The sequence below is a fragment of the Anopheles coluzzii genome, chromosome 2, assembly GCF_943734685.1.
Source record: "Anopheles coluzzii chromosome 2, AcolN3, whole genome shotgun sequence".
Taxonomy (NCBI): domain Eukaryota; kingdom Metazoa; phylum Arthropoda; class Insecta; order Diptera; family Culicidae; genus Anopheles; species Anopheles coluzzii.
In genome coordinates this window covers 84338505-84363151 of record NC_064670.1, presented here as the reverse complement: position 1 = coordinate 84363151, position 24647 = coordinate 84338505, and the positions used below count along the sequence as shown (strand labels likewise).

The 24647-nt window shown below is 44.5% G+C and overlaps 1 protein-coding gene across 1 annotated transcript in view; it reads right to left on the bottom strand.

The window, feature by feature from the left end:
• Positions 1 to 11319: 11319 nt before the first annotated feature.
• Positions 11320 to 24647, bottom strand: part of LOC120949122 (homeobox protein araucan) — a 61557-nt gene continuing 48229 nt past the window's right edge. Inside the window, exons 4-5 of the mRNA XM_040366159.2 lie at positions 14747 to 15054; positions 11320 to 14580 (exon numbers count right to left, since the gene is read on the bottom strand). Coding sequence (XP_040222093.1) covers positions 13775 to 14580; positions 14747 to 15054 — 1114 coding nt within the window. The 3' untranslated portion in view covers positions 11320 to 13774. The remainder of the gene's footprint in view (positions 14581 to 14746; positions 15055 to 24647) is intronic.

Sequence of the window (24647 nt, the reverse complement as noted above, 5' to 3'; positions counted from 1 at the left end):
AATCAATTACCTGCTACACCTTCTTCTCCACAAGCACAGAACCACCCCCGTGGTGGAACTAGTACTAAACGTGGCCACTGCTTCACCACCGTGGTTGTTTTGTTGTTTGGCATGTATTTTTATGGTAAGGTGGCCAAATAAAAACACACGCACACATCCGAACAAAAGGTCTACGGCTGAAAAATGTTTTATCGTCATCCTGGGACCTCACATTTGAGCCACACCGTTCTTGAGTGTCCAGCTCGGTCGTCGGCCCTTTTGTCGGCACGTTTGAGGCCTTGGCGGGAGGTTGTTTTGATTTGTTCGGTCTGTCACGTCGGGCTCCCATTCTGACACAATTCAATCCAAATATTGTCCTCTCGTGCCCGTCCTCGTATCACCACTTAAACCCTCAACAGGGTGTTCAGTGGTGGTGGAAAATGGTGAAAATCTGCCCGAGCAAATGTTTACACTTTTTTGTTTTGTCATACCATAGCCCGGTTTGTTTTCACTTTCTAGCCCGCCCTCCGTCGTTCGGGGTCGGTACGTTCTTCCTACTATATTTTTTTACCGATTAGCTTTCTCGAGAAAGTGAAATTTATGAAATGCTTATGCGTAAGGATACGTCGAGAATATCGTCACGCGTGGGCACTTACGAGTTGAGGCCTGTGCTACAAGTGTCATTTGTGAGACGTTTTATTGACGATGGCCATCCGGGGAATTTCAGTCTTAGAATATCCGCCTCACACCCTCTGTCCGCTGCCGGCAATGACGGGAAACATCATTCGAGTGCGTATCAGTTTCCTACGACAAACTCGTTGTAAGTTTATTTGTCTTTAATTGTTAACCACAATTGTGAGCAGATTGTTTAGCTGTTCGTGCCCTATCCATCGTTTGCCTTATCCGTACGGTGAGACGAAACGTGGGCAAAAATTGTGTCGCGCTTGTTGAAAAGAAGAATGAGTTTTAGCTTTTTATTTTTAGACCTGGCAGCCGGTACAGGGTTCACGTTACTGACGTTTTTGTCAGTGGACAAACTTTCATCAAATATTTTATGCTTATTTTTAGAGCAAATAAATATCGCACCGTGCATTCGTGATTGTTGCAGCTTGGAGAGAATTGGGGCATTTGTTGGAAATATATTTGTATAAAATATAAAAAATATCGGCGTTTTTGTTACTGCTGATGCTGATTTCTTAAAAGTAAATGCCAATTTTTTTTTATAAGAATAAATACTTTGCAGATGAAACATCTCGACATTCAACATTCTTTAAAGTCTAATATGTGTTCCATTTGCGAGATTATGTTACTAAAAACTATCTTCTATTTGGCGTAAATGTCCTACGCCGATGGACATGTTGAAGCTTTCCAGACTAAAAACAATCTCTCGTATATAATTAAATATTGAAATGATGTTTGCTATTTAATTCTAAATGAAGTCTTTTTCTTCCATCATTCATCACATATATTTCACTTTTTTCTCAGATTTTTTTTCTCCTCATACCTTAATATTCAAACTTAATTAACATAGGTTGTAAAAATACACGAGCACTCCACTTCCCATGATGTTTGGTGCAATTTTCGACTAAAACCACTCATTAGCTGGAGGATGGAGGAATTGAAAAAATCAAACGCTCCTTCAAAGTACACACCGTAAAGGATGCTTTTATGATTAAGCTTACGGACCATGAAGTTTTGCTCCAGTCCTTGGCTTGGCACCAGTCGCAATTGGCTACACAAGCCCAGAAATCCCTATTAAAAGGAGAGACAGTTTTTGTGTGTAAATCTAAATGCCAGCCAATGCAAATCTCCGCGTGCAAAGGAAGAAGTTGTGCGGGCAGGAAAGACATGGGGCGGAAGACGCCAAGGATGCAAATGGATGTGATGGTTCGCGAATACAACAAGCAAACGGTAAGAAAAACAAACTGGATTCTTTCCCATCTTCCCCTCCCGGCAAGCTGGGCGGCCAGAGACGCATTAAGCAGCATAAAACAAGCGAAGTAATTTTATTACAACGGAATGAATTAATAAAGTTTAATAAAATGGGTTGTAAAACTCAAACATCAGGCAGGACCGGCAGTTCCGCCTGGTTTTATGTCCGTTGCACTGTGTCCGTTGGACCTGGCAGCCAAAACCAAGCGCTCCTGGGCTGGGCGTTGAGTGTGCGCAGTAACGAAGCACGGCGATGGTGACGACGATATCCCAGCGGTGTATCCTCGCGGGCTGAGGGCTTCAGGTCCTTCGGTGCGAACCTTGTACGATCACCGTAGAGCGCAGCAAAGCATTAGCAAAGTAAACAAACAACGACGTTAGAGCGGAGCACAAGCAGCTTTAAATATTTTGAAATGTTTTAAATTTATGGCAATTAGATGTATTTACTGTTGAGTCTGGTTTAGATGAAACTTTAATCTTTTCGTTACTAAACTGTTTATCTTATTTTACTCATTTTTGTAATTAAAATAAGACTTTGCTAATTGCCTGAGTAGTGCTTGTGTTGAAACTTTTATTGCAAAGTTGGTATATTATTTTGAGTACTTTTATTACGCCCAGTGCCGCCGCATATAATCCCAACGCCAATAAAACAAAACCGGAAAAAATACAGTTGAATTTTATTGTTGCCCCACGAAACTCTGTCAATCATTTAAATTTTCGTGAGTCCACCAAATCAATTACCTGCTACACCTTCTTCTCCACAAGCACAGAACCACCCCCGTGGTGGAACTAGTACTAAACGTGGCCACTGCTTCACCACCGTGGTTGTTTTGTTGTTTGGCATGTATTTTTATGGTAAGGTGGCCAAATAAAAACACACGCACACATCCGAACAAAAGGTCTACGGCTGAAAAATGTTTTATCGTCATCCTGGGACCTCACATTTGAGCCACACCGTTCTTGAGTGTCCAGCTCGGTCGTCGGCCCTTTTGTCGGCACGTTTGAGGCCTTGGCGGGAGGTTGTTTTGATTTGTTCGGTCTGTCACTGTGTCAGCCCCAATAAAATTACAGGCCCTACAGTGGAAATCTACCGGCCAATGAGCAATCGGAACTGGTGAGCGAACCGGAGGGTGATTTGCTGAATTCGCTGCTGAGCTGTAGGAAGGGGAGCGCATGATTATAACCGCCAAACACTTCCCGCACCGGAAGAATTATGCCTTTTCTTTACCATTCACGTCGGGCTCCCATTCTGAAAGTGTTCTAATTTTTGTTACAGCTCACTGCCGAATAGTAGTTAGTCAACCAAGCCGTGAACAGTGTTCACTGGCTCAATGCGACAAAAGCCTCTAACGTCATCACCTTCACGCGCGCGCGCTCGCGCTTGAATAAAGATTGTTTCCGTGCGCGGTTTCGGAACGGAACGGATCGGGGGAAAAATCGACATAAAATCTTTTGTGCCGTTTCCTGGCCCAATACGTATTCTCCCCCTTGCCCTCCCCTTTTTCGTGATAGCCAAGGGAGCCATTTCACCCATGGGAAGGTGGTGGGGCGGCAAGTAATAAAGTAAACAAATTTATTGCGGCAACTTTTCGGTGTTGAATTATAGAGAAAATTTGTAATGTTCTATTGTTTTGTTGCCCGTTGGTGTTGGGTGTGTCCCGCATTTTCTTCTGCTACTTAATGAGTGATTGTATTTTATGGCTTCATTATGCTTGAGCGATTGACCAGTTGACGCGAATGGTGTTTGTGTGTGTGTGTATGGGTTGGTCGCAACGTATTTAAGTAGTACCAAGGATGGCGTATATTAATTTACGTGCATGATTAACCTCGTCAAACAGCTAAAGCATGCGAAATTTGAGAATAAAACCATCGATTTGGGGAGCCTTTTCGGGGGTCCATATTACGCATCGATCTGGTTGATTTAGGTTTAGCTTTTGGATCGCAAAGCAGCTACGTAGAGCAGCTTTTATTATTAAAGCATCAGGGACATTACCCGGGCATCGTAAAATTGTCTCCGGCTTTAACAAATTTTCCACTTTGGGGTTAACATGCGTCACCAGAAATGTGACATTACCCACAAACAAAAGGGGTCGTCGATTCGGCTCGCTTTTATAGTCTACTAGGTACAAAACGGACAAACAACTTGAAAGTGAATTTGCATACAAAATGGTACAAATCGCGACCGGAAAGCGCTAGCGGTTCAGCGACAGCCGTACACATGGGCCATTGTGTACTATGGCGGTGCCAAAAATTGCACCCCGTCTGAACGAACTTCGTGCCGCGCACAGGAAAGCCCTTTTTCGGTGCACCATATCCAATGGGGGTCGGTCGGACACGATCGTGAGGATCGATCCGCATCGATCGTACGCGCTTCAGTCAGAACCATCCACACTATCCAGGGACGTGCAGATGGCGGTGCTGATTGCTAATGATTCGCAGCCGAATTGTGTTCGATCACGTTTCACTGACGAAATCGTGCATGTGCTGTTGCTGGAGAACGTGCAAATGTGTGTCGCGCTTCGAAACCGAGCCGCTCTAATGGTGTGGCGTTGTCGTATCGATGACAAAAACCAACCAATTTATGGACCATACATTTGAGTAGGATCAGTCGTCAGTTTAAATATTCATCAGTGTTGCAAGCATTGTCATACTTTTGTAAGAGCATATTTTCGGTGTAATGTTGTACACACGGGTGTGAATTTAAATGGTAGATTATGCTTTCAAGTTTTTACTGAACGATGCTATTCGACGCTTAATGATAGTATTGCGATGACGCTGTATCCAACAGTCAACTGCAAAACAAGTTGTCTAACATTTGATATCATTAGCAAATGTTCTAGAACTTGACCACCCGGTACACGTAAACAGGGTTAGGAGAGGAAAAACACGAAACAAATAACACGACGGATGCATATATCATGCTTAAAGGCTAGCATAATAGTATATTTCTATGATCCATAAACCTGTGCAGCATGCTTTCAATTGGGTTTCTCTCAATGGACAAGGTTTGTAAGTCCAATCATAAAAAAGCTCTAGTGTGACCCGCTGGGAATCATCGCTGTGTGCGATCGTCGCGTTTTTACGTCCACGTCCGGGGACATTGTTTGGTCAAATATTTTTCCTGCAGCCTTTTCTCCGTCTCAACAATTGATCCTTCTTGTAGCCTCTTTTGTGGTCGAAACAACTTTGGGCTCGTTAGAATCGTTTCCTGATGGTTTCGTCGTGAGACAGCACTGTTCTGTTGGATTGTTTGTGCATTTGTGTTCACCTGGCATCGGTCTTCTAGCAATGCTCATTGTCAATGCGGATGTCCGTTTTGATTGGGTCCCGGGATTGAGCTCCTATTTCATTCAATGATGGCTCTGTTTGGACAGTGTCCCTAGCGAGAGAATGTTTACCTTGCAACACTTACTGAAGTGGAACGACGTGAGGTCTGCCAACGTTCCTGCGAAGGAATAGGAGAAATGCTCACCCTAAAACCGATCTTGAGACGGTGCAGCATCACGGTGAGAATGCAAGATTAGTGAGGCACTCGTGTAAGGACCATCCAACTTCTGGATTCATTCCCATTTTGAATGTTGTAATATCTGCCTTACGGAGCTGTTTAACACGCTCTGGTCCGTATCATTAGGATGAATGATTGTAAATAAGCGTAGCGGTCCTAATTTACACTTTCAATTCCGAAGGGAGGGTTAAACGGGTCCGAGCTACGGGTCTAATATTTAGTGCGCTGAGGAAGGAGGTATATATCTTAAAGTAAACATTCATAATCGCCTCGATGATTTATTACCGTGATCCTCCCATTGAACTGGGCTTCGGTCGATTTATTTATTTTGATGCCTGTCCGAACCGTGGTCGGAAATGCTTCTTTAAATCTGACACCTTTTATCATCGTTTACCGCCGCATCGGTGCAATTGAAGGAAAATTTGGTCAAACTCTTTGGCGTCTGCATTTATGGTGCCCTTTCTATCGATCGCAATTACACTGGCGATGGTGCAATCATTCCTTCGAAAGCAGGGCCGACGATCGGTCGAAGTTAATGGGTGCGCGTTATAAAGTTTTACCGATCTCCTACGAACTACGCACAGCTTGCCAACTGTTTAGCTGCTAAACTTGTTTCGTGTTTCCTTTGAGGCGATCGCACGATGCGTGGAACCTTTCGAAAAGCGAAGATATTCCTCATTCTTATGAATTGTGACGCGGAGTGACTTCATTCGCATGTGAAACCAATCAACACACACACACACATGAGGTGAAGCGAAAGGGAACAGTTTAGATTGCGGTCATTTCCAAGCATCAAAAGACGCTAGGCCAATTTCACAAACGGTTGTGACCGAGGAAAGGAAATCGAACATAAATCAATAAAACCGACCTTTGCTCTGTAGCAACGAATCCTATTTGGCGCCATCCGTTCCGTTGGCTTATCTCGGGCGAGACGGTAAGCCCAATTCTCTTTCCAATCCTGTCAAACAAATGTCCTCGAAACGTGCCGTTGCTGTAGCGCAAGAAAAACATCTAAAGTCATCGGGCGAAACGCTCCAGTCGGAACTGGTGTGCTTACGGGAATGTAGCTTCTGTGCTGTTGTTTATTGACCGATTGCACCTTTTCATTATCAATTTTCTGGCGTTTTGGTTTACATTTTTTGTTACGTTCATCTGTTTGCTTGCCTTTACGATCTCGTCGGGACGCCACCCGCTCGGTCACTTACCGTCTAGTGACCAATTTTCTCAAACCGAGATGTTCGCAGGGCCCATCGAACCCATTGCGTTTCGTTCGCTGGTGTGAATTAGCTGGCCTGCCGCTCGTTGGTAGTGTTGCTAGCTGTGGAAGGGTCGTAAAATTAGATCCCATTTTTGACCGCTCAGCTAAGGTTCAGCTAGCTCAGCTTGTTGGACGGTAGATGCTCTGCACGAAGTTGTGTGGATCGGTAATCTTTCTGGTACACATTTCTTTTACTAGATTGCATTTCTTCTCTTTCGCTAGGGTCGGCAACGAGTTATGTTAGAGAAAAAGAGCTACCACCTTCTGCAACAACCCAAACCCAAACCTGCTTCTCGTAATGACCTTCCCTGCTACTCGTGCTTTCAGTGCTTCGACCCCTTCTCCAGGGCCATTTATTTGAGCGAGGATCATAAAGTTAAAAGTTGCTATTTAAACTATTTATGCTTTATGACTACCTTAAGAGATAAACAATCCCATTGTTTGCTTTAATTACCGGAGCGGGACAGAGAAAGGGGAAGCGTGATAGCAGCAAACCTAGCAAAGTTGCCAGGCAAAAGATGATCGGCCAAAACCCTTCGGCTACCGTGGCGTGAGAGTTCAGCTGGTGGGCGTGTGTCTGTGGACGCCAACTGCTACCGCGCAGTGCTACTACCCCTAACGGTCAATCTAAGTAATGGATTCCATTGAAAAATGTAACACAGGAAACGAGGAGCGGGATCCGGAATTTGGAACACAGACGGGAGCATCTCGCCAGCACATTCAGCCGTGTTTTTGGCCAACGATAGGGTATCATTGGGCAGGGGGCATTCGGGTTTATATATTTAAGAGGTTGTACGATGACTGCATTTCGTCTTGTCAGGTCGTAAGTTTGATGGCTTCCATGCCCTCCTCGGATGGTCAGTGTAAGATGCGGCTGCCTGCACTTAGTGGGCAGTAGTGTGGCATAAAACATGGTGTAAATTTTAAAGCACTTTTAAGAGGCCTATCTGCGGGGGGGATTGTTCTGCCTTGAGACTAGAAAGAAAAATATCGTAGAGGAGCTTTCTTCTTATCGAATGGGTTGGAATGGGTCAGAGCATATCGTAACGGTGTTTTGCTGCTGGAGTTGAGAACTGGATCAGCTGGAAGGTTTTCCAGGCAAACTGATTCTTCATTCATAAAGGAAATGAAAGACGTGAATCGTTGATTAGAATTATTTGATGTAAAATAGAATACAATTGTCTAGTGCAGTAGTTGAAACCACTCCTCTTGTAGGGGCATTCTTTAGCGAGGAAAGTAATGCGTCGAACTACAAATGAAAATGTTCATATTGTTGCTGCTTAAGGTATTATTTCAAATATTAAACTTGTGATGGATGGATGCATGTGATGTAGTTTAAAATGATTTTGTTCTTAGATGGAGCGAATTAGTTTAGATACATTTTGGTGCCGTCTTTTGACGAAATAAAGGAACCGAGCTTGAACATAATGTCTACTGCAAACTATTAAAAACTAATAATAATGTCAACTATCTATCGTATACTTCATTGTGTTGGTGCCGTTTGAGCATCGAACTTTGCGTTCCCGTTACTTAGTTAGTTAGTTACGTTAGTTAGCTTTACAGCGTAAGCGTTAATAGCTTCACAAGTTTGCCTTCTATGTCCAATTATACATTTTTGTTTAAAAAAAGAATAACCTTTTTTCAATCAACACAATACAAGCGGTCCCCGAGATACACGGTACCTCTTATACGCGGATTCGGAGATACGCGGTTTTCAAAATTTGACAGTTCTTGGAGCAAATTGTACTGATTTGACACATCCATTGTGAAATACCAAATAATTTCCGTGTTGATCGAATGTAAAATGCCATTTAAAAAGGTTTAAAATTGTTCAATTCATTAGAAACATATCAAATAATTAATTTGGTGGCTAAAACCACCCCCTACTTGCAAAATTGCACGAAAATTAGTGATATTTTGGCTGGAAATCACGAGATTCGACTTACGCGGAAATTCGAGATACACGGTATTTTGCGGCCGTTTTCGGTCCCCAATAACCGTGAATCTCGGGGACCGCCTATACAATAAAAATTAATTTAAAGATATTTCATTGTTAGAAACATTAACGATGCCACAATATTCCTGGTAGTAAGAATAAAATATAACCCATAATCATTACACGAGCGATTGATACCTGTCATATAACATCAAATTAAAAGTGTACGATGCCCGAAATGGCCAGAAGCCATCATGAAGCATGGTACAACTTAGTGCATTTTGAGCAGAGAAGAATACCATGCAATTAAGATGTTTTATTTATTAACTTACCCAGTAAGCAAACAGCAGCACAAACAAACAAAAAAGTCCCCAATGTCCAAACCGTAACATGGGACAAAGCGAAAATGCCGCCCGGTGAGCAAATGCGATCGTTATTAATACGGCAACATCTCATTTTATTCGTACAAGCTACAAATGTTGTTGTCTTGCTGGGCATCACTTTCTCTACCGCGTCGTCAAGCGAAGGAAGGAAGCATATAAATCTGCCGCAATGCTCCCGAGGGCGATTGATGAAGCCACAACCGTCATCCATCCACGGGAGAGGGCTCTGGAGAAGAAATTAAGGGCTTGAAACCAATCATCGCGGTAATGTATTCCGTGTCTCACTGCTAGCGACCGCCGTGGCTGTGGCGAACGAGTTATACCTCAGGGTAGACATATCAATCGGGTCCGCGAGCCTTCTTCCGGATGTGTTGCAGTGATGCAGCGGGGACTCAATCTTTCAAAATTCATAATCAAAGGCTGTCGCGTACGATAACGGGCACGAGAGTGGGCCATGGAGTTGTCTTTTGGGACTTTATTCACTCCACTCTCTTGTTCTTGTTAGTTTGCACGTAGATTCAGCAAAAGTCGAAGGAAAAAAACCAACGCTTGAGAACAAAACCTGCCGACCCGACAAACGGCACCCGAACTGCATATTCGTCCAATCCGGTAGTAGTAATCAATGCAAACATACATCCTACATAACATATGTCATGTTTTTCATTCGCATCCTGCAATGTAGATCCTCGAACACATTCTGATCAGGTTTTCCGCCGTTTTTTTTGTTATTTTTTATTTCATTGAATCGCCTGTGAAGCTTCCCGTTCGGCGAGCTTGTCTCATAAGTTCTCTTCTCGGGCGGGTTTGGTGGATGATTTCTGCCTAGCACGGGAATTGTTTGCTCCACGTTGGCGGCTTTTGGGCTCGCGAGCGGTTTGTCTTTTGCAGTAGCGAAGCAATCAATTTTTATTATTGATTCTTGACATCCGTTGAGTTGTGTGTTCCAGTATGACAGAGTGTACGAGCCGTGCGAAGCGTGGGGTAAATGTCTGCAATTTATGAGTTTTATTCGCTGCTCGTTATATTTCCGTGTCGCCTGCAAGAGTACAATGTCTTTGTTATCAAAGCAATGTAGTGCGCATGTTGATGAAAAATGAACTGTATATAAAAGAGTAAATTTATTGGTACGATAATTCAAGAAAATGCTTAATATTTGAATGACTTGATACAGTTTATTAATACAAATTAATACAAAAAAAATGTTCAGACTTTCATTTTGTAAACCAACTACAGTTCTTTCATCCACAACCGTTGGTCACCTTTGCGAAACCCTAACAAAATCGTCTAGACAAGACTAGATGTCCGGCCATTTAGCAGGGTTGCAACTTTAGACAATTTACCTCTCCCCAACCATTCGCACAATCCACCCCGCATGAGGCAGCGAATTGTAAAAAGAATCGCGATACGATGCTACACACGGGGCGTCTACGAAGGAGCGCCAAACCGCAAACAAAAAGATTGACTGGATAAACAAGTGTTACAAGTCAATAGTACAGGGTCCAATCGACAACCAGCTCTGCCAGATTAACCTATAGGGAGCGCAAAGGTGTACCGCAAAGGGGACCGAAGTTGATAGAGATTGAATTTCGTACGTTTGAATTTTCCATCCACTTCTCACTGTTTGGCGGCTTCTAGTACCCCTCTGGACGGGGAGATGCGGGGACAATAAGCGACGATATTGGAAGGCTTCAGATTGACGTTTCTTTTTTAGAAACTGGGAGCAAGCGGGGGTAAAAATACAAGACACACTCAGTATAACATGAACAACAACTAAACTCCAACCGCGCATGAGGACGTCAATCGGTTGACATACTCCTTGATTACTTCAATGCCCTCGTCGTCGATGTGTGTGTGTTTGTGTGCCTGTGTACGCAAGAGTTTTGCGGTTGAAGGGTTGTTCGGATTCCAATGCTTTGCTAAAACAAGCGACCTCATCTACTTCACTTGTCGGTCGGCTGTAGGACGACTATATGATGACCGAATGCACACGAGTACACGACTTGTCATCATAAATCATCAGTTTGAAGTCATAATTTTCGTCTCCGCGTTTCAAAGCAATTTCAGCGCGATAGGGGCATCATCCGCTTCGGCTACCGTGCGACCCGCCGATCCAGACTGTGGAAGACTTACCGTCCAATGTTGGTATATATTTTTAGGTTATTTGTAGCTGTAAATATCTACATTGGATGAGAACGTGGTTGACGAAATTTTTCGATGGTTTACAGTGCTCAAACTAGTTCGTTTAGAGCTACTTGATCTATTGTAATGTGATATTTTATTTCATGCATTTAGTTTACTAACAAAAAAAGAAGGTTCAAATACGTCATTTCACTTTTAGTTTTATATCATTCAGTTTTATTTTCGGTTTTGTTTATTGCAACTAGTAACATTACGTTGGTTTCATTTTACTGCTTTTACCACCCGTCGTATCGTTTCACGGATTTATCGTTCGTTAAATTTTCCACCAATCGGGTTGCTTTGTTTGCATTACTATTAGCACTACTTATTACTTCCTTTTTTGCCATGCGTTTTGCTTACCGACGTCATTACAATAATAATTTACAGTACAATTACGACTATTGCCATTATTACAATGATATATTTATAGTATTTATAAACTTTCGGTTCACCGTACGGCCGCTGCCACGCTGGTGATTTTTTCTACACACTTGTCTTGCTCCTTATGTTGGATGACTTTCCTCTACTGTTTCCGCTTCATCCATTGCAATTTTTTGAAAGTTTGGTTCACCACAGATGCAATTTTCCTTTTTATTGTGTAGCATACCGTTTCTTTTGTTACGAAACGTGACACAAACACTTGCGCTGGGTTTAGCTACGCTTGCTTCATCTCTCATCTCACCGGTTCCATGATCCGTTTTGCCGAAACGAAACTACAAACACTTCCTTGCACCCGGCAAACCCGGCACGGTTGTACCAAGCATAAAGGTTGCAAAAATAAATAGCAAAATTTAAATATTTAACTAACGAGGGATGATCATAGGTTTTGGAACACTCATCTATTACGGTACTTTTATACAAGTTTTTACACAAACACACACATCATGCTATGTAACGTTTTACTACCTCCCTCAATACCATGGCTATGTTAAACCATGCTCGGAGCCACGACGATTGAGGCAGCACAAAAGCGAAACGTAAATACTGACCCGCGGCAATTGCGATGGCGTATTGTATAGTGTGTGGGAAGCACAAAATGAACGCGTGAATCCTGATAATGAACAATGATATGTTTCAGTCAATCTTTACTAGCGTGCGTTGTCACTTTTCTTTTTTGGTAATGAGAAATGAGAAATATACAAACAAGAAAGAAAAAGAAAGAAAAAAAAAAACGATACAACAACTAGTTAATGAACGCCTATCGAATCGATATATCCGCACGATGCAATGGCAGAGTGAAATGTAAATGTGAGCCTGCACTCACGAACCAGACCGCTAACACTGATCGTCGCACTACTCGTGACAGCTCTAGAGACAATTAATAAAGCCATTTACGAAGGAATATTTAAGCATAGGCTCGCCGTTCCATCGTTTAGAAACAGCGTGAGTCAGCCTTTTCTAGATTTTGCACAAAACTTCACTCAACAAATCTACCACACCCCACACGGCTACCTCAAATATCCCGCTTATCAAATAATATTTAATACAATTTAATATCACATACACTAGTTTTGCTCGATTTGCGCCATTTTTTTACTATTGAGTGAGTATGTGTGTGAGGGTGTAGGTAAAAGAAGAAAGAGGCAAATACATCATGATGTATCTGCATACCATCTTCGATTGCAGTTAACCTATACGTACAAATCTATCCACTATGTACAACGGTGTAGTTAGCTGTTTTCCTTGCCTGATTAGTATCTGATTGGATCCTTGGTTTATGATTGTTTTGGTGGTAAAATCTCTCTATGGTGCAGGACACCACTCGGCGCTGTAGTGGAGGCAGAGAACAACGATGGTAAGAGAGTAAACAAATGCAAATGAATGGAACAAATCGTTTGAAGGAGCTGTTAGCTATGATTGAACAACATTTTGTGAAAAATCGATTCAACTTAAGAAAGAACGAATGGCTCCATTTAATTCGATATAAATGAAAAAAAAAAAAATCGTCAACCTGATGACGGCATGATTAATTTGTTTCATCTGCGCCTGAATGCTTAAATAATCCGCCTCTTTCATTGCAAGAGATCAAGACGAGAGAACGTGCAATGAGGCGTAGTGGAGAGCGATGAACTTTTTGTTGTTGTTGCTGTTGCTTATGTTGACCGAGCAGAAAAGAACAGTCTGTTTGTTTACTTTCTGTTACCCTGGGTCACATTTCTAAGACATTTTCTTCCTAACCTCTCGGTTTACAACTGCCAAATCGAAAAGGGAAGCGCCCTACATTGCTTCACTCCCCGCGCGCAGTTCATTTATCATGCTGAGCTTTCGTTTACTTTTTTTCTCTCTCTATGGTTTGCTTCCGTTTACAAGAATGGATCGACGCTCAATCGCACTCATTTATTGTCCAATTTCATTAAATTGTGTTTTTTTTGTGTGTGTCTGTGTATGTTAGTATTCGTTTTTTCCGTATTCGCATCGGCAACCCACTAACTGAACCGTGTAATTCTGTTTTCCAAAGGCGTTTTACTTTTCTAGATGGACAACTTGGTTCAATGCTAAGCGGTAGTTAGTCGCCCTGCCCTGCTGTTGTTACTTGGGGGTTTGGGGGTTTTGGTAAATGGGTTTTGTGTTCAGCACTCTTACACTTACTTGATCGCCAACGGTCAAGGTTTGGCGCTGTTGGCCAGCACGTTGATCAGCTTCACCTCGTTCGGTCCCGTACCGGACGGGAGCGACACGGACGTGGGCGTCAGGTTTTCCGGCCCATTGCTGGAGGTGCTCGAGGCAGGCGATGCACCGGGCGGCGGTGCCGTGTGCGGGTGCTGCTGCTGGTGGAGGTGGTGGTTGGCGGTGGTGAGGCTGAGCGGTGCGAACGGAGGTCCGCTGCCGGAGGCTTTCGTTATTAGTGGGCTGATGCTCACCGGCAGACCGTTGTGGGCACCGATCGTGGCTCCGAACGTGCGCTGGTACGACTCGAGCAGGGACACTTCGGGCGAACCGGGCGCAAGATGGTGCCCGTACAGGTTTCGGTAGAAGTCGGGCCGCATGTACGGGTGGTGGTGCAGCGGATTGAGCCCTCGGCCGGCGAGCGGGGTCACGGGCATCTTGCCGGGCGATGGGTACCCGCCGGCCGTCGGTGAGGAGGAGTCGGAATCTTTGCTCTCCTTGCTGGCCATATCGGCCAGTGACCAGATGCGTGGTTTTGTGCTGGGGTTGGTGCTGCCGCTGGGGGTGTGGTTGACGTCGGGCGGGGTGGAGATGGCGGGCCTCAGGTGGGGCGGGAAGTTGGAGGGATGCAGCAGCGGATGGTGGTGGTGACCGGGAACGCCCCGGTCGTAGATGTCGGGCGAGTTGGGACCGCTGCCATTGCGCGATCCGTTCCACTCACTGCCGCCCGGGCGATCGAGCATGTCTAACCGTGACGGCCGATCGCCATCTTCACTCGAACCGGTGCCGGAATCTTTGGAATCTATATATGAGTAAAATGAAACAGAATAGTAATACAGTGAGTATCGGGCAAGACTCTTTGTTTGAGTATATGCTGTTAAGATTATTACAACACACAGACGGTCATTTTGAAAGACGCCTTTTGGACGGACAAAACCCTACTGCACGTTTCTGCACAAATCACTTACCTAGTATTTCCTTATCGTCTTTTAAGCTCTTGTTGTCGTCGTCGTCATCATCCAGATTGACATCATCGTCCTCGACGCGGTTGCGCGGTTCCCAGGTCATCTTGTTTTCCTTTTTCAATCGCCTCCGGGCATTGGCGAACCAGGTGGATACCTGCGTGAGCGTCATCTTGGTGATGATCGCCAGCATGATCTTCTCGCCTTTGGTCGGGTAGGGGTTCTTCTTGTGCTCGTTCAGCCAAGCTTTCAGCGTGCTCGTCGTTTCCCGTGTAGCATTTTTTCGCCGTGCTCCATTTAGATCCATGCCGTACCTAGTGGGTGAAATAAATGAAATAATACGGAAAGGGTTTTGATTAGCCACAAGGGTTTTTTTTCAGCACGAGCTTAATTCAATTGTAAAGAGATTATTTCAAAGACATGATTTTAATGGGTCGTAAGTAACGCCCTAACAAATCGTTCCGAACCCACAATCTACCAAAATCACTGCTAAACTTTTATCCCTGTGAAGCAGACTATCGCATCGCTGTGGTCCTTATGACCGTCTGTGGTAAATAATAACTTTAATAGCTTCTCATCCCTGGAGTTCACTGACACTAGGTAGCTCTCTCCACGGGCGATAGCGAATCACATAGATGGATGAAAGAGTATGCCGTATTGGTCATTTGAAAACCACATAGTACTTTGAAGCAGCCGGTGTCCATAATTCGATCCTTGCACCACCCAAACGAAAAACCATAAAGCTGTGGTTTTGTTTGCGTTAGAAGGTTCGTTGGGACGGTCCCGTTGCAGCACATACTTTTCACCGTACGATCATTTGCTGTTCCCCTCCAAACCACAAACAAAAACTTTTGTCCCAAAAAAAAAATGCTTCGCACCGTTTCCGGAGTGCTTCAAAAGATGTCTACCACCCCCCCAAAAAAGGGTGTGCAATAAAAAGACATCACAGCGGTGAACGCTAACGACAGAGACACACTACTGGTGGCGTTTTGCCATTTGCGCACGAAAAACCTGCCGAAAATCCATCCATAAGCTGTACGGAGTGAGCGAGTTGCAATTAAAATCGCCATGAATAGTCATCAGAACCGCCATGGCTGAGAACGTCTGCGTGTGTTTGTCTGTATGGGTGTTTTGTTCGTATGTGTCTGAACTGTGGGTAAACGTCCCGACATCCCGGCCGGCTCATGTACCATAGCTGGGCAGCGTTTGGAGTACAGACAGCGGGCGTGGGTTGTTCGCATATTGTGCAACGAGCATTTAAACATGATGATTTTCGCCGATCTGTTCGTTCGGTCCAAAACCAATGCAACATGGCCTTCCCTTCTGGTGGAGTTTTTGTTACATCTTCGTTTTTTCCCCCTTCGCAAGAATCGCCAGGATATGGCAAAACGCCAAGATGCGCGGACGTCTGACATGGTGGAATATTGCGGTTCCGCGTCGAAGCAAAACACCGTGTTATCTTTTGGCTTAACAAGCGTTTGTTTCTTTAAGTTCGTGTGATGTTGTTTTGATTTCTCGATGCGTTTTGTTTTTGGCTTTGATTCGCTGCTGGGACTGGTGCTCGGTGGAAGGACCCATGTTTAATACGGCGAGTACGCGCGGTTATCAGACAACTTTTATCGATTTTCCATTTTCTCATTTTAAGCAACTAGCAAACGGCAAAGTCCTTTCCCTTGATGGAAAGCTGGACGGATGAACGTGAGTGATGTCGTCTGCTTTCCTACCCTCACCGATGGACGGCACCAGTGCGCTGTGGTTACAATATCCTTCTGCTTCGTTTCGCATGTACCGTAGGACGACCGAAAAGCAAACAGCATGTTTTGTAAATCGATGTCTTCCTCATGTGAGGGCCATGTACAGACAAAATAAAAAAAAACACGGCGCTTTACACGAACAACCAACGTCTTGGCTAATGTTGGTACCGGACATCCACCTCACGTTGGACTGTTCATTAAGACGCCTAACCGCATTGGAGGGAGGCATCGATTAACAAACGAAAATTGGCAGAAAGTGAATAAAATAAACGGCCAAGTTGCTGGTTGGCGATTGCAGTCCGACGTCATCGTATCAGTTTCATCTACGGCTCCGAGGGGCTTTGCGAGCTTACCCAGCGGTTGACGCCATGTTTTACAAGCAGCGCCGACTCGCCATTACTTATGGCTTCCTCCATATTGGGCCGAGCCGAATTCACTTGCGCAAAGCGAAAGCGCCATACGCTGTATACGCGCAAACCACAAGCTTGATTTGATTCTCGACATTGAGGAGAACATTTAAGCAATTATCAGAATCATGCAGTTGGTTCGCCGATGGTTTGGGTTGGCCGGTTTCTGTGGCTGTGCGCGCGTTTTCCTCCACAGCACTGGCAGTGCAGTTAGTGAGCCATGAAATATGTACTCCGCCCGACATGGTGCTGATGTTCAGAAATCAGACACAGGAAAGGAATATACTGCTGGCAAACAAAGCAACGTTTGTTGAACTGGATGGGGCTGGATAAGAAAGACGAAAGTTGGGTTTGTCTTTTTGTGTTGTTTTACGCGCCATTCATGCGTGCCGTGCCGTTGTACGATGTCACGATCAAGCCTGCCCCGATGACTTCAGATTGATCCTCCCCGCTTTCGTACAATGAGTTCTCTTATTCGCTTAATCGTCTCACTAACATGCTAACTCTTTGTGTGAGATTGGCGAAAATTTGCATGTGCCGGGTAGTTGAACCCATGCCCCAAGGCTGCTCTTATCGCTTTTCTTGCCTGAATAAGAGCTCTCTTTTCATTTAATAAAAATATAATTAATGGTAATTATTGCGCGGGCATGCTTTCCTTCCTGCAAACTGAGCTTGGCAAACATTTGCATACGAGGCTTGATAGTTTAGCAGCGTCTCCGACTCCAACAACATGCTATGTTGAGTGCTGCGAGAGATCCCGCTCGCTCCAAATGGGGATGAAAAATAGCCCTCCATTCCACCCGGCCAGGTCACATGTTTCTGGCAGTGAAATGGAGCGTAACATCGGCTGCTAATGCCCGTGACGTACGGCGGATTGCGTCGTAAAAACCTCAACCCATTAAGCTGCAGTAGTACTTCCCGGGAAGGGTACTGCTACTCGCAAAACAAGACATCATGGAATGTGTAGTGAAGATGTTTAGCAACCGGCGTGTCGCTTAAAGAGCGTAACGAAATTAATAGCAATGGTGTCTATTGCTGTACTAGACAGTCACACCCACACACACACACACAAGCCGGTGAACGAGAGTGAGAGTGTGCGATTATTGTCTTGCGAGCGATGAATTTAAATTGCACACTTTGAATCGGGAGCCGCAAGAAGCGTTAGGCATAAATTTCCCAGCGCATTCCGCATTGATGGTGTGACATTATAATGAAATCTTTTGACACTGCGGTCGGGCAGGGAATTACAAGAGCTTAACGAGCAAATTGGGAGCACGAAAGAGATGTTTGTATGCGTTTTTTTGGAAAGCTGCCTTCAAAGTAGATGAGTAAATTTGAGCAAAATTAACCGAACAATATGCAACTTCCCGCAACTTTCCGACCCACAGCTTCCTGGAGGTGTCGCTGCAACCATGCAAAAACAAACAAAAAAAAATCACTCAAAACACAATTGTACGACATCCTGCGCTCGTGTCACTGCCGTTTTTGATACATCGCTTCCTTCCCCGAGGGTGGCCAAAGTGAACGTGCCCATATATATACTGTTTGCTGCGAGCCCACGGACCGAATGCAAACGTGGCGAATATGCTTTTACGCGATCGGTACCATCGGTACCGGACGAACAGGGTGGACGGGCGAACGATCGATTTCGATTGCGTGAGGCATCGGTTTTGGACCGTGCGACATTGTTCTGCGCGGTGGAACATATTTATTAAAACATTATAAATGGTCATCTTCCTGTCACGCTCGATAATTTGTATTATTTTATGTCCACGGTTCGGTCTCAATCACGGCCTTCGACTTCAACCATCTCCTTGCCCCGGAGTCTACGTGTTGTTCGGGTTTCATTCATTTCCATGTACGTCTTTCGGTTTTTTGATATTCAGTTCGGATGACTCGTTTTACTCACGACTGGTGGAATGTGTTGTGCCCTCCCGAGGATTGTTCTCCGTGAGGATCGCTGTTATTTCCCGTTTTCGATACGAAGCACCCGTTTTTTTATTGTGTATTACTGATGAGCATGATTGGAAATCAACTCAATTCTGTGCACGGTGCTTCGTAAATCAATAATAAGGCACGTTTGCTAGCGCTTGTCTGGTCACACCTAAGCAGCATGACCCACAAACGGAATTTAGAACGAGCACCAGCAGACGAATATGATATGTTTCATAGGTTGAGAAAACGAAAAAGAACGAAGTATCAAAAAATGCCATTCCCGATTGCTGGTGGCTTAAATTGTATGTAAACTTTCTCTAGCGCGCGTCTTCTACCACTTAGTATGGACTCCCTGGAGGCATTTTATGACACTCATAATAGGTGCTGTTATGAGCTTTGATGAGCGCTTGCTTGCGATGGAACAGGTAGCGCACAGACCAAAGCTAGCTTACGATACGCGATGGGGTTTTGAATAATTCTATGGTGAATTCTTCACCGCGTAGAAAACACGATAAGGAATCGTTTAAACGGCAAACAAATGTCACTCAAACTTGGACACCAGTCAGTCGCGTAAAGGGAACGACGGATTGTTCCGCTCGCGACATCTAATGATTGAATGCTTCTTTTACGCCTGCCCTGGATGTACCCGGCTTCCCCATCCTTTCTTGATGTGCATCAATTTTCAATCAAATACACACACACACAGACAGACACATCCCAATCATGTTCATTAATATTCACTAACCCATCTTACCGATTCCGCTAAAAACTCGGCGTGACCGTTTGGCCTGTGTGTGTGCGAGTGTTTTTTTTTCGCGGGAAGAGATCGTGAGTAAAAACGGAGTTTAAAAAGCAAACCGAAATCGAATTGAAAAATCTGCCGCAACTCGTTCGAAAATCACCACTCAAACAGATGACAATCGTCGTCATAAACTTGTCAGTCGAAGCGCGCGATGCGTGCAGCCTGTTTTGTTACGCAGAGGGCTTGCCGGGGCTGTAGGGTTTCTTTTGCGCCGTGTTTCTGTTGCTCTGTACAATGAGCGACACGAACACGGACGGAGGAGCCGTCCGTCGGTAAGTTAATTGTTAATCAATTGAATTATTAGTAATACATTACCGCAAGTCGTTGTCGTATTTGGCCAAAGTCGATGAAACCATCGATGGAATTGAACGCATCGGAATGCTAGGCGGCCTTGAATGGAAGGGATGCCTTTGCTTTCTGTTTTGTTGTTTGCTGCTAGCTGTGTGTGTGCGTGTATTTTATTTTTTTAAACGGGAAACAGCTTGTAGCGACACACTTGAATAATTAGTATTGCTATATGCCTGCAGGGTAATCGTATGCGTCGAATTCTGTGCCGATGCGTGAACGACTCATTATCAATCCAAACGCTCACTGGTGAAACGAATGGAATTGACATTTTGAGGTTCGTCTGAGGTATCGCCAAAGTAACGTAATGCTGTGAGGATCGATTGCATCCATAAAGATCGAGTGCGTACCTTATGTGTTTTCTGACCAGTAACAATGGATGTTTAAGCATTGCGTTAGCTTCCTGGACGATTGTTAAGAGCCCATCAGAACATTTAAAAATACATCCATAAGCAGGCAAATGATTTTGAATAAATGTTAAAGATGACTTCCAACGCAAGGGAAATATTAATTCATCAACATAACGCAACGGCTTACCATGGTTAACCATCACCCTTTTAGATGCTAGTTAACGCTTTACGAGGCTGCCGAAGCGTCCGAGTCTCCGAGTCATTTCCATTTGATAATCGCTGATTGTGCGTGTTTGGTTGAGGCGCGGTTTTCATCCGACTTCCATTTTACGACCGTGCAGTAAATGAAAACCCTTTTCGTTCTACCAGCAAATGACCGTATCATGAAGCTGATGAGGACGTCGATTGGTACGATAATGTATTAATGGGGATGTCGGGGGCCTCCAACGAAATTCTTACGGCCGGTGCCATAAAACTCGCCTTTACGTACGAGCCACGATAGTTTGACGATCAGCGGAAGCTCAATCAACCGTTGGGGGTTAAATGCTACAAAGTTAAACAAAACAAGGCACACTAAAACTTGGGCTCGTTGGTTGTCGGTTTTTTTGAGAGGGGTATTTTTTAAGCAGCAATCACCCGTGATGTGGTGTATTAATTATCTAAAATCATAACAGCTAGTCGTGATCGTGTAAAATGTGCCCACAAAATGGGCTGACCTCGAGATTAGAGTACACCACAAAATAAACAAAAAAAAAAAAAAAAAACCCAATCAATCTTCAGCGTCGGCGTCGTTCAGTGTTTCAAATTCAATAAAGTAATTGATTAATGTGAAGCGATATCCGCAAATTAGTATTCAGCCATGTCGGTTTCGCGCTTATTGCTCTCAAACAACGACACAACAGGCCGCCCATCAAACAGATCGTTCCTCATAATTTACCTTTCAGTCCGTGTCCTTGCACACACATACTTGCAACAGGCTGGGAGTGGAGCAATTTGCATCTAGTCACATTTTTGCCAATTAAACCGCTTGACTTTGGGCGACACGAGCGAAGCCGGGGCAAACGTGGGTCTTCTCGTGCGTCGAGGTGAACTAAACACTGTCCCCCGGACACTTTATCAAACCGACGGACGGAGGACGGTGGGCGCTGGAGGAGCCCGGTCCGAAAGATGGCGCGGGGACGACAAATATGTAGGCCTTTCCTTTTAAATTAATACATATTACTTAATAAAGTGTACAAATTAATAGTGACTCGACGGCGGTGACATCGTGTGGCCGTCGTCGTCGTCGTCTGGGGCATCGCCGGGAACGCAACGCATTTGCATTTCACGTTCGGTACAGGATAATGAACATGCCGATTTTATGGCACCGTCAGCGAATGCCAACCATCATGGCCAGTGGTGCATTTGCCCATCTGCCCCCATCTGACGACCGGCGGGATGATGGGGCGGTTTGAAGCTTTCGAAGGAAATTCATCGTCCCGATTGCAACGGTGCGATCGCGATGAACGATCACTGAACTGTGCAAGGTGTTGACAATTTATATCGTTGTAAATTTTGCCTGCCCGCGCTGTGTAACCTCCAGCTGCACTAACAGGGCAATGGTTGATTGCCGTGTGGTCGTGGATTACACTTTTGCCCGGTGCACTCGCGACCGGGTTACAGTGGGGCGGCGGTAGGGCACGTGGGTACGCAAATGGGCGGCGGAATAAATATTCAAACGCTACTACTGATAAAAGAGATAAATTACGCCAATTCAGCCGTTTGGAGTGTCCGGTTGGTAGTGATTGCATGATTTATCGGTCGTCGCCGGTTGTGCTGCATGTGGCTTCACTGATCGATGTGAAGAAGCGTTATCTTGCCGCTGCGTTCCGGCACAAAGACAAAGCGAGAAAAAGGAAGAAAAAAAATCCGTATATCCCGCCCTCGCGGTGGTCTCTCCATTTGGCACCACTACACTGTGGCTGTGGCTTAATGGACGCAAATCGACAGCATGCACTGCAAGTCAATCATTCTCTACCGTTCGATTTGGATGGAGGTTGGAAATCCGCCACCAGCCGGTGGCCTAGCTGTGTATGAATTTATCATTTTGCACCTATACGCTTAACCCATTTGGATGCGCTTATCTAACGCTTGGAAACCGTGCACTAATGGTCAACGGACGATAATTCTTCTTCGTCTGACTCGGTGGCATGAGTCATCAGTTTCCAAATCGTTTCCTGCGGAAGCCTAGTGTCCTGCTTCTAAACAAAAAAATTATACATAAATAAACGAAAGCACTTGCCGAATGGTGACAAATGAACGGAAATGGTTGAGAGATTCTGGGATTGCGTCAACAGTAAATCTCGTACACGCCAAACGCTTGATTGGCTTTTGATGGAAAATAATGGCGTATAGCAATTATTCGCCATACGAAGTGCGAAGAACGAAGAACGATACGTGAAATGGACGACCCATACTACGGGTTCAATTTTTGTAGTAGTATGAAGATTTGTATTTGAATAGGAATCTACACAAAAAACAGGATCGAATTTTGGACTGAAAATTAAACGCAAGTATCGAAAATGGTTCCTTTACAAATCGTTCGACACGTCGATTGCGAGTTTCGATCGTCCAAATGTGGCTCCATGAAATAGAGCTAAAAAATTCATTAAACAAGAAAATGGCATTTTTGGTAGCGTTGCAAAAAATGACAGATGCTCGAGTGAAGCACAACCAAAAACAATGAGCGGTAGGATGAAATGATGCAATGGAAATTGTCGAATTAAAATTGGGGTGTGATTTTATTCATTTTTTGTTCAATCATTTCCTTCCGTTTCGATGGTAACTTCGAAGACCGTTTTCAACTCACAAGGCCATGTAATGTTCCATGTAAATGGGCTATTACTTTCAGCAGTGTGCCGAAACGAACAAATATGCTTTAAATAAAGGGATATATACAATATAAATAAACACATGCATACGTGCAAATTCCATTCCTCGCAATGTCACCCTGTGTTTGGGGCATGGATTTTCGAGTGAGAATGCATTCATAATGATGCTGGTTCAGTTCAATAGGGTTGTACGTTTGCCGTATGCGATGAGAATCTGGAAATGTGTCTCCAGTCCGTCATGTAATCCTGATTAAAAAGAAACGAAGAACTGCATGACGAATCGGAATCCTTCTGGTACGTCATTGGAATCGTTGCCGATTTTATATGTGGCTGATCTTGTTTTTTGCAGGATACCGATTTTTGTTTTGGGCAACATGCCTGTTTCGTTACTTCACGGTTACCGGAGAATACATGAGATGTAAATTAAAAAGCAAGCTCGTTTACGGATAATCAATGAACGATGTAATCCAATCGAACGGTAGAATGGAAGAAAGGAGTTGCTTAAATTCTTAATGAACTGCAACCGAAGTGAGGTAGTCTGAGCAGCAGCTGCAACAGCACTGTACCAGCTGACTGTATTTCAGCAAAAAGCAGACTGTCGTTGATATAGCTAAAAGACAGTAACATTTATACTGGAAGTAAATTTATGATAAATACTTTCAGGTAGACACGGAATTCACGGAATTAAGATCCATTAAGTGATTTGTTCTTTCGTACACAAACGTGGACATGTTTTGAATGTTTTCACTGTTGTGTATTATTTTTCAATTTCCACTACGCTCATTGACAAGGTGAAGAATTAGTCACCATGTTCCGTGTAAAAGGGGCAGGTGTGTTGCTGAGCTCAAAAATCGACTCTAGAAAAAAGAAACACTTACACGAAACATCCCTTATTCCGCACCTTCGAGGAGCTCAGCCCCTCTCCATTACGAAGCGATAGCATCGTGGAAAGATCTATCGACTAGATAAATCTCCCTTTTGTTCCCGTGTGGTTCTTCACTACACCTCCGCACCATGCGCTCAGGCAGCCCGCGAGTTGGGTTAGATTGATTTATTCTCTGCTCGGCAAAACGCTGGTCGCAATAGCCCACCAGTTTGGGTTTCAATTCATTAGCGGTTGACGGGCGCGCGCGCGTATCGTGACACGAAAAACACTAGCCAGCCAACCAACTGCAACCTGCTCTATCGGGTTGCGTTGTGCCTTTTTCGGGCAGGGGGCAACCCTGTAGCTAAGGTAGGTGTCGCTGTCGTAAGGTTCGTTTCCGGTTTGGACGGCTTCGCGGTCGTCACCTTTTTTTGTGTCTTCCCATTTTCAGCGAGATGGCCATCGGACCACACCGATGGGATGGATTTAAGCGGATCTGATCCCGCTGAACCGCTCGCCGACAGCCGACCGTACTGTCTTCATTTCACGCCCTTATCGGAAGTGACCCGCTTGACAGGC